General features: G+C 35.9%; 2 protein-coding genes across 2 annotated transcripts; both read left to right on the top strand.

Annotated features, from left to right (window-relative positions):
• Positions 1 to 223: 223 nt before the first annotated feature.
• LOC119078163 lies at positions 224 to 10,817 on the top strand. Its single transcript, XM_037185638.1, has 12 exons — positions 224 to 358; positions 1,467 to 1,550; positions 1,612 to 1,765; positions 2,013 to 2,155; positions 2,214 to 2,316; positions 2,372 to 2,566; positions 9,320 to 9,417; positions 9,489 to 9,572; positions 9,633 to 9,774; positions 9,857 to 9,996; positions 10,060 to 10,162; positions 10,600 to 10,817. Exons 1-12 carry the CDS (start codon positions 277 to 279, stop codon positions 10,796 to 10,798), a joined length of 1,527 nt encoding a protein of 508 aa, XP_037041533.1. The 5' UTR covers positions 224 to 276; the 3' UTR covers positions 10,799 to 10,817.
• On the top strand, positions 4,931 to 5,907 carry LOC119077631 (cofilin/actin-depolymerizing factor homolog). Its single transcript, XM_037184845.1, has 5 exons — positions 4,931 to 5,087; positions 5,151 to 5,271; positions 5,336 to 5,454; positions 5,515 to 5,646; positions 5,711 to 5,907. Exons 1-5 carry the CDS (start codon positions 5,085 to 5,087, stop codon positions 5,777 to 5,779), a joined length of 444 nt encoding a protein of 147 aa, XP_037040740.1. The 5' UTR covers positions 4,931 to 5,084; the 3' UTR covers positions 5,780 to 5,907.
• Positions 10,818 to 11,106: the final 289 nt, after the last annotated feature.

Below are 11,106 nucleotides of genomic sequence, written 5' to 3'. Positions count from 1 at the left end.
AGCTAATTGATAGTGTTAAGTCGTTACGGAGTCAATATTTACATTTTATTATGGAAATTACTGTGTGAAGAGTGATTGGTTTATGCCTCTTTTTTTGCACGGAATAAGCAATTTGATACAAAGAGGAAATTGCATTCAATTGTAATTGATTCGTCAATGATGAAAAATGAATTGTGATACTAAGGTCTGCAATCAAAAATTCTTATCGACATATATATACAAGCGTTCGCAATTCCATTCATTCCATTTCGATAGTGTCCGTTTACCGAATCGGAGATGACTTCCAAGCAATTTAACTTTAAATTTGTTGCAGCATTGTTTGCATATTGTGCATTGGTGCATTGTGATAGTAGCTTTCGTAAGTGTTAAAGTAGCAATGTGAATGGTATAATGAATCAAAGCCATGGCCATTGGAATTGGTGCCAAACTAGTTGTTAATCTAAAGGCTTATAAAATGACTGTGTGATCGATTAAAAGTTCAAGTTGAACGATAGTGTTGGATTGTTCTGTTTTAAAGACGTTTTGTAATTTGTGGTGATGCTGTTTACTCTGGTGTCTTGTATTTCCTTTCTTACAAATCAAAGAAAATTTTGATAGCTTAGAAAGTTGTGAAATTATCAAAATGGATTCAAATCCACTTCATTCCATTTACTCCGTATGCGATACAGACATTACAAGTGTACGCACTTTAACCTTGATATTGGAATTCAATTGAATTTGCATTTCATGGAAGCTATAACTTTACGACAATGTGTTAATAACCTTGTCAATAGTCAACTGTACGTTTGTTATTGGTCTGGGTCTCCATTCTTATATACGTTTGTAACTTTAAGAATTCGAAACTTGACAGTTCTTATGGGATTTGATACATGCATCTGTCATGTTACAAATATTTGAAGTTAGGAAAGCATAAAAATCGAGACTCTGGAGAGGGATTACGGCATCAGGTTTCTTTCCTCTATTCTATGACAACTCAACCGATAGGTGTTCCATTCACTATTCACTGAAAGACGTCGCTGCAACAAAGTCAATGTATAGTGAATCGTACTCTATCGGTAGAGGAAAGAGAGTCGATGCCGTTATCCCGTTGATAACTTGATGGGTTGAAAGTTCAATCAAAATTTTATTATCAAATTAATTTCTTCCTTTGTCGCTCTTGATTCTACATCCTTCTGTTAGTCTTAATCTTGTCCCAAATCTGAACTGAAGAAATGCATGTTTCAGTGCCAATATACTAAGCCAGGTTCAGGTCAAAAGCAGGCTCGTACCTGAACTAAAAACTGATCCAATCTAACTTGTTCCGAAAATGTTGAAAGTGCAAAGCGATTAAATCGTTATAGACCTGTGCCCTGCGATATTCTTAATGGAAATTTTGGAAAATTTAAATTCCTTAAAATAAGCACTGGTACCATTTTTGCAACAAAAGCTCGTCAACAATTAAAACTTTTTTTTTTATAAACTTTCAGCAAACACAATTCCTCGATGCAAATACGCTGACGTGAAATGCCTTCAAAGTATTATGAACAAAGTGATTCGTACATCACCAGAAGGTCAGAAATAAAAAATTACAAAAGTTAGTCCAAAATTTGTTTAAAAAAATATTAATCGCAGGCGTACCGGAAATCGGTTTGGGTTCAATCGATCCTCTTTACATTGGTAAAACCGTCATGGAACAAGGGGCCCCAACCAGTCCGGTAAATGTCAGAATTAGAATGAAAAATGCAACAATGAGTGGAATAAGAAATTTTGATGTCAACAAAGTTATGTAAGTTAATTTATAGTAGGTTGCGTAATCGCCCTCCTAAGCAAAAACATCGTAGGTCAAAATATTTTTTTTTACATTTATGAACAAAGCACGACAGTCCAAGAACAGTTTCGAAGCCGCTACAAGATATGTTAGGATCTTCCTCATAAAATGTTTATTAATAAAAAAGATTGATGATAATGTCGTACCCAACAACCAGTTCTATCCTCCTTTTTAATTCTTCTAAATAAATCAATTTATCTGGCAGAGGCTTTGAAAGAAATCCAAATACTTCACGGTTTGAAATTCATGGTTTCGTCAACAAAGTCACCGTACTGGGAAATTATCAAATGTCTGGAAAAGCTCTCGTTGTACCAGTTAACGGACATGGAGCAGCAAATATAACATTCAGTAGGTTACAAATATGGAGACATTTGATTAATGATTCAGCATTCAATTTAACTTCTAGTCGACACTGCTGTTAAGATGAAATTTCTAACACATACGGAGAGGCGAAAGGATGAGGACTACGTAGTGTTGGACCAAGTGGTCTACAATAGCATATCTAAACGGTACGATGGTGAAGTGTGCATTGTGTGTGGAATGGTAATGATATCTTGTTTACAGAATGTCGATGAATTTTGAGAATTTATTCAACGACCGACTGATTAGTGAGAATATGAACAATTTCTTTAACGAGAACCAAGACATTCTGTATAAGGAACTGGGACCGGCTCTGGATAAAGTATTTGGAAATATTATCAAGAAGAAGATGGAACCAATATTCCAGAAATTCGCTTACCGTGAATTTTTCTCAGACTAAAATGTTACTTGTGTGGTAAAATGAGCTGCTGAAATAAATAGAATTGTGATTTTAGTCTGATAACAACCGTAGATGTGATATCATGAATAGACTTGTCCACCACTGAGTTCCAGCCGCCGCGCCAGTGGACTCTAGCAATAACTCCAGTTGCGCATAGCAAAAAAAAAAATTGAATTGAACCAACGCACTTCAAGCAAAAGTGGTACTCTAGGGTACTGAAACTTGACAATGCTCCATACAAAATTTTACACTGTAAAAAGAGTGGGGTTAAAATTTCATACAAAAAGTACTCTATTTGGCAGCTGTCATTAATAGCACTTTTGCTTGAAGTGCGTTGATTGAACTAAAACAGCAGTCACAGTTCACTGTTATAAGTCTCCGTTTGCGTTTCGATGACAGTCCATTCAATACAAAAATAAAGAAATATTGGGTTGGCTACAATATATTATATAAGATAATCAGTCAAAAACACTCAAAGAGTAAAAGTGACGCAAGTCCCTGTGCATACTTCCAAAAACAACTGATATCGCTGTAGGTGACGCATTTGGCGCTTGTACGCAAAAATTGTCGAAGCAAAAATTAGGCCGAAAAAATTGTATAAGAAAAATTTTACCTAAAAAAATTTGCGTCACAAAGTGGCAGATGATTCGGCTGTTTTTCATTTGTACATTCTTTCAGAACGTATTTTTGATATTTTAACAATTTTCTTAAGATGGCATACTACTTATTGAGAGCCATCTGTTGAAAAGCTTCACGTAAACGGCGTTCTTTGTATAAAATAAACCTCAATTTGTATAAGAATTATTGAATGGAGTTCACGTTGATACATGTATTGGACTGCAAAATATTAAAGTTTGGACCTTTCATCACCAAATTGCAGAAAAAAATGTTTACAAAAATTTATGAAACGAATGATAACGTTTTAAAACAGCTCTACACTGAGCACAAAAGATGTAGAATTTCACATTATTTACACATATAGATGCTTTGGGACCATTATTTTATTATTGAAATCGATATTCCAAATATTCCCAAGTGGAATTTGATTCAAAACACTTCTAATTAATTAAAAATAGTAAAGAAAATCCGAAATGATTGAAGAACCGCCATTTTTTTCATTTCTGGAGCTTTCATTTTGAATTGTATAAAACGTTGTCGCGCTTTTTTTTACACAATTCATAATGAAAGCTGCAGAAATGAAAAAAATGGCGGTTCTTCAATCATTTTGGGTTTTCTTTACTATTTTTAATTACAATCGCTAAACCGAACTGGTGTGCATACGTTATTTTGCACCAGCTGGTCCCATTTGGAATTGTATGTGACCAGCTGGTGCAAAATAACGTATACACACCAGTTCGGTTTAGCGATTGTAATTAATTAAATTTTTTAGGTAAAATTTTTCTTCTACAATTTTTTCGGTCTAATTTTTGCTTTGACAAGGTTTGCGTACAAGCCCAGAATGCGTCACCTATCAGTTGTTTTGGAAGTATGCACTTGCGTCATTTTTACTCTTTGAGTGTTTTTGACTGATATCAGTTGTTTTGGAAGTTTGGTTTGATTTTCTGTTATGTTATTTGGTTGCAATTTATATCCTCTTCCTCTATATCTTCCATCCGAAAACGCGAAATCTCGCGAACATGCTTTTTCCAAAAAAGTGTTTTCTCGACGTTTCAGAAGATCTATCCGAATCTGTAATTAAAAATTTAGGAACTAATCTGGGAACACCTCACTTATATCGAAAATAACCGAAATCCATCGAAAAATCTGATTAAAGTTAGGAAGTGCCAGAGAAATCATCTGTCATCCCAAAATTTACGAACCAGCCTTGGAACACCTCACCTATATCGGAAATAACCCAAATCCATCGAAAAATCCGGTGGAAGTTAAGAAGTGCCAGAGGAATCATCTGTCATCCCAAAATTTAGGAACCAACCTTGGAACACCTCGCTTATATCGAAAATAACTCAAATCCATCGAAAAATCCGATTAAAGTTAGGAAGTGCCAGAGAAATCATCTGTCATCCCAAAATTTAAGAACCAGCCTTGGAACACATCACTCATGTCGAAAATAACCCAAATCCATCGAAAAATCCAATGAAAGTTAGGAAGTGCCAGAGGAATCGTCTGTCATCCCAAAATTTAGGAACCAACCTTGGAACACCTCGCTTATATCGAAAATAACCCAAATCCATCGAAAAATCCGATGGAAGTTAGGAAGTGCCACAGTAACTATAAGTGAAACTGTTGGCTCCGTGTGGGATTTTGACAAATGTTGTTTGGTTAACTCAATCCTCGTTATGCCCATCTTTGCCGAACAATATGTGTTATTAGTGCTTTGAGCAATTTTTTTTTCTCTTTAAAATTCAGAAAAATATTGTACATGCAACTGGACTAACCCTATCTTATCCGAAAGAAGAATTAGCTGAATTAATAAAAAGACACTTGCTGAAATGGTTGTCACGCCTAATGCAATTGTAGTATTCACGAATTTATCGAAGCTGAAAGTCGCATAATAAAATGGTAGGTCGGTTTGGTTAATTTCCATATTCACATTATTTTGTTAAATTTGTTAATCATTATAAGGCATCTGGAGTAGCAGTGAGTGATGATTGCATTAGAGCCTTTGAAAATATCAAAAATAGTAAAGTTCATCGGTTTGCAATTTTCATGATAGTCGGAAATAAAATTGACGTTGAACAAGTTGGTAAATCATTTTGATTTAATTAGCCATCATACAGAGTGCGGTTTCAAACCAATTTTAATTAAAGGCAGCCGTGATGCCAGCTACGATGAATTCTTAAGCCAACTGAAAGCTGGAGAAGGAAAACAGTGTCGATACGGCGTATACGATTATGAATACACATATCAGCACCAGGGAACTGCTAGCGTAAGCTGATGGAATATCAAAGCGTCGAACTGATAGTATCTAAAATGTACAATCATTTAGGTGGCCATAAAACAGAAACTCTTTTTAATGCTCTGGTGTCCCGACACAGCATCCGTTTCGAATAAGATGATATACGCATCCAGTTATGAGTCGTTGAAACACGCTTTAGTCGGTATACAAAAGTATATTCAGGTGAGGGACTTTTTGCATTTACCATTTATGAAATGAAAATAATTTACATGGTCGCTGGACTTAGGCCAATGACGACGATGAAGCGTCACAAGAGACGGTTGAAGAGATTCTACGATCGACGGATCGTAAATAGAATTGGTTGCAATTCTTACAAAACATTAACATTGCGAAGACAACAATGTTGAAAATGAGATTGATTTCATTGTACGTATTGCATGTGGCTAACCAGCATGAATATATTGACTAATCATGAGGAAAGAATGTAACGCTTTTGTAAAAAATAATCTAATCAAAATGATACGAACGTAATCCAACGCAGCTGATAAAACAGTTTTCTTCGTACTCCCGGTCAATATTTTGATAAACTACAAGATATGCCGTAGTCTGTTCCATGTTTCCGACTAATGGCAATTCCTTATTAAGTTTTGGCAGCTGTTTTATGTAAACGGAGAACGAGGGCTACGATTCCTTCAAACCGAAAACGCGAATTCCAGATAACTTATTTCTGATCTGTTCAGCTCAATTTACTCATACAATCTGTACGTCAACCAGGGCCGGACTGGCCACTCAATAGTACTTTGGGCACTGAGTGACAACATTTGGTAACAGTGCCTTCATTCGTACAAAAAATCAAAGACTCTTTTGGACTCCAGTTCGGGCCAGTTTGGAACATCTAAATTACCAATCCTATTGTCCAATCCATTCCAAGCCAATCAATCATTGTCTCTGTTTTTACGTACTCGGAAGACAATCTTTAAATCAACGAGTTGCATCTATTGACCGACATTCAAGGCTTCAGAAATTTGAACAAGCCAAACATTTCCATAGAAATTTTGTTGGATAAATTTCGATAGTTCCCCTCCTCGAGCAGTGAATTTTGAATAGTGTTGTTGTGAACTAGCTCACCTTGATTCATGGCATTTTATATCTATGTAATCGATGGTAATAACTTGCATCGCATGAAGTCACTTATCATATTTAGTTTTCTTCACATTTTGTTTGCATAGGCTTGTCTCACAATAGTATTTTTCGTTACGAGAGATGAAAAGTTGAATTTGTCAGGACTAGTCGTAACGAGGCGAAGCCGATTGTATGTATTAATTTACGATAGATGGCTCGTATTAAACATTAGTTCGTACTGAATATGAATCACGATTCAAATAACCCCGGCAATATTATACAACAAGCTTACGACGTGTCCTGAAAAATTCTGCCTTCATCACGAACTAGGTTTTTTGTGCCCTAAGAATCATAATGAGACGGAACACACAAACAATAACAAGGAAATCACTTTACAATAATTTTCGCAATTCCGGTCCATAATCATCACCTTTCCATGCATCCATTTAATGTCGTTTTGAAGGTATTTATTTCACAGTGCGTTTTTGATTATTTTTTCGTACTTGGGCTTTTTCACATTTTTTTCGCACGCTACATAGCTCAGTACCTTTAAGAAAGACTAATAAATAAAAACTTTGCACAGACCAGGATTTGAACATCCAACACCAAAATTCTTCCAAACACCAAGCAACGACCATAGCCATTCGGCTACAGAGTCACACAATTATACAGAACGTATTGTTGAAGCGTACATACTAAGCATTGACTACTTGATTTTATTTAGCGCGTCTCTATACATCACATTGCAATGTGTATATAAAACAAGTTGCTTGATCGTTCAAATGAATTCATGTTTGCATGTGAATGTTTGGTAGAAATTTTGGTAATATTTTGCATTGGAAAGGTGATTATGGCCCGAAATTGCGAAAAACGTTGTATCTACCACGGTAGGTATGCCGGTATTTTTTCGCACAAGACGTCTTGTCGACCTCGGCTTCGCCTCGGATCGACAATCGACATCTAGTGCGAAAAAATACCTTCATACCTACCTTGGTAGATAAATAACTATTAACTTTTACTTGGCACACTCGATGGCATCCGAAAAAATATATGAAATTCCATTGTTGGCTTTGTTTACCGGTCGACAAAGTTACTTTTTCGGACCCACATATGTTGCTGTATACGCAGTATTTTGATCGAACTTTTCGATCGTAGATGCCGTGCAGAAAACGTCGAATTATAGGTTTCTTCCAAGGTCGTTCAAAATGTCAATCGTCATCCACAGAGAAGCTAACACAACCTCACTTTGAAGTTTTAACGAACAAATTTGTTTAAGTTGCGGTTATGTTTGCTTCTGTGGATGACGGTCGGTTGTTTTCGGCCTGTCAAAATTCGTTTTTACCGTACGATGGAAGAAACCTATGATTCTAAGGCACAAAAAAACGTATCACTCTGTTCGGGCTACAACTCGCAAAGTTGTTAACAACTTTTCATGCCGAGGGAGAAAAGTTCTGTAATTTTGTCCTGTCGCATGAAATGGTTTTTTGTTTACCAAGGCGAGAAAATATAAAATTCCAACAGAAGTGAAAGTTGGAATTTCCTAATTCTCCCCGAGGAATTTTTCATTCGAGCGTGGCATGAATAACTGTTTTTATCCACGAAACAAACACATCAAATCGTTTCACCATTTTTACAACGAAAACAAAGCGACAGTTGCAAAGAGAAAAAAAATGAACTGTCATCAGACAGAACGTGAAAAAACGGCCGTCTTCTAGTAAAACTGATCATAGTCAACAGCTGCCAAATAGAGTACTATTTTGTATGAAATGATTTGTTTACAGTGTTTTACTGTTGTGTGTCACACTGTCTAGTTTCAATACGCTATTTAGAAAGTCACTCATACTTGAAGTGGGTTGGTATAAGCCATCACCAGACAACGATTTTCGAATATACTATACATTCTAATTAAGTAATTTTAAGCGGGGAAACAGAGCACGTACACTATAGTGATAGATTTTGCACCTCTGTCTACAAAAGCTTATTATGACGATTTGGAAGTTATCTACCGAGCCGATGTATGCGCTATTTTATCTTCCGAGAACCGACATATCGAGATAATCAAATTTGCCCTGGAGTGATAACATCGAGATTATCGTTCTAGGTAGATAATAGTATGTTACGTCACAGTTTGTAAATATTTGCTTAGGCAAGTGTGAGGTTTGCAGAACGACCTGAACGAGGCGAAGGCGAGTGGAGTAATCACACGTCCCTAAACAAGCATTTACAAGCCGTGCCGTAACACATTTTACATGTTTGTGGACGGTAAGTGTATTTTCCCTGTCATAAGCATGTAGAGACTATTTCAGCCCTAGGGTTGTAAAGTATTTCTTATTTTCCACCTCGTTTGTAAAGCTGTGAATGAACTCTCCTTTTCGTTTCTATACCTTTTTCTATACGTTATAACTCGCATGTCCCACTTTCCTCGAACACCATTCCACCTTCAAATAGGACGAATGGATGATCCTCAATTACTACGATGAGTGAACCTATTACATTTCTCTGTACTTCGTACCGGACTAAAAACTCCTTGCATCTACAACAACAGTACTTATAGAGTTCATGTAACTGATCTTGCAATGTCAAAGTTATAATCAGAGGCATAAGTAATAGATACTTATTATGAATATGTTATGTAGGTTACCGCTCACTACATAAATGCACTTAGATCAAACATTACTGATCTAGAACACAATCTACTGCTGGTATTTAAACAACGATTTGTTATTCTCTGTTTTTTTTTACAATTTTAAAATCAATTTACGGTATAAATTAGTCGTCAAGAAGTGAAGAAAATGTTACGCATTCGGACAATCAGTGTTTCTATCATCATTGTTGCATTTACCTCAATCTTTGTTATCTGCGATAAATTACGTATGTTTCTCAACCAGTTGGTGCTTATCACGTTATGATTAAAATGTTTATTTTGACTCACTTATAATCAGCTGATTCAATAAAGAAATGCCATCCGGGCGATACTGAATGCATCGCAATTGCTTGTAATCACATTCTACATAATGTGACCAATGGTAAGAATGAAATGAAAGATTTAATGGTGTCTTAATCTGTTACGCATTGTGACCTTGCAGATTTTGAAATAATTTCAATCGATCCATTTCACATACCAATTTTAAGACTGGCACCTGATCTCACTCGACCGGTTAACATCGACTTTAATATCACTAACATTGAAATGTACGGTCTGCACAAGTTCAATATTTACAAAATTAGGTAAAATCCAATTAAGGAATGAATGGAATTGCTTGTGTTGATATAGTTCTCTACATTTTCGTCTGAACATTCTAATTCACAGTGGATTTACACAAAATATTAATGGCGCTAATGAAATTCACCTGAAAGGGAATCGATTGAATTTGATTGGAAAGTACATTTTGCATGGTCAAGTATTGATACTACCGGTGGTAGGTAACGGAGATGCAAACGTTACCATAAGTATGAATTGAAATGAATTAATTGAATAAGTTATATAGCAACAATAAGTGTATCTAATTTCAGTCAATCCAGACATTCAACTCAAATTTACTGGAAAACCGAGTGTAGTTGATGGCAAAACTTATATGCAAACTGAGGATATGAAAGTTTCATTTAATGTTAAAAAGTTAGTGACATTTTGGTAACTCTTTGCTAGACTGTAAACTTTGGGGAGGTCACGCAGTACAGATACGCGGGTGACACACCATAGTTTAACAGCCTTGGTCATCATAAAGTGTTGTTTTAAAAGATAATGTCAAAAAGAGTCTTCACCCATCGAGTTCAGTTAAATTCATTGGTTTGTTCCTAGTTAACTGGACTTTTTCAGACAAATTTTGACGTATTTTGACATCGAGACCTGTTACGCAACTGGCCATTTTCCTCTCTTCTATGCTCTTTTAACACTGTATAGCGTGTTCCAGTTCGAATTTCGAACAGCTTTCAAAAATGAATGCAGCAGGTACGCAGCTGTCAAAAACAAAAACGGAAAGCTATTCGAAATTTGAGCTGGAACACTCTTCACTGAATTTGGTTGACACAAAATATTTTCGAAATTGCTTTCAGATTGGTCTTCCAATTCGACAATCTGTACAACGGTGATAAGATTCTCGGCGCAACCACCCTACGCTTCGTCAATGAATACTGGCGAGATATTTATCTGGATATAAAGCCAGCATTGGTTCGAACGTTTGAAGAGGAGATTCAGAAAATAGCCAATGATGCGATGGCAAAATTACCGTTTGACGAGTATTTTTTGAAATAAATTGGCTTTGTGATAAACGTAACTTTCTGTTTATGTCTTAAAAACGATAAACTTGTCTAAAATCGATAATATCGTTGCAAAAACGACACAAACATTTTAGCAGCTGTTACCTTGGCTGTTACTCTTATCTCTTCTGCTATAGAGTGTTGCAGTTCGAATTTCGAAAACATTTCGAACAATTTTGTTCCCGCAGCATAAAAAAATTGCAAAAGTGAACACAAACAATTTTTTTTATTGTGTCTCCGCGGCATAAAAGTGAACAACTTCCGAAATGGAACTATATTCACACTTTTATTGAAAAGCCAACG

Source organism: Bradysia coprophila, unplaced genomic scaffold (genome assembly GCF_014529535.1).
Source record: "Bradysia coprophila strain Holo2 unplaced genomic scaffold, BU_Bcop_v1 contig_24, whole genome shotgun sequence".
Classification (NCBI taxonomy): domain Eukaryota; kingdom Metazoa; phylum Arthropoda; class Insecta; order Diptera; family Sciaridae; genus Bradysia; species Bradysia coprophila.
The sequence above is the reverse complement of the archived record's forward strand: the minus strand, read 5'-3'. Positions and strand labels throughout refer to the sequence as shown.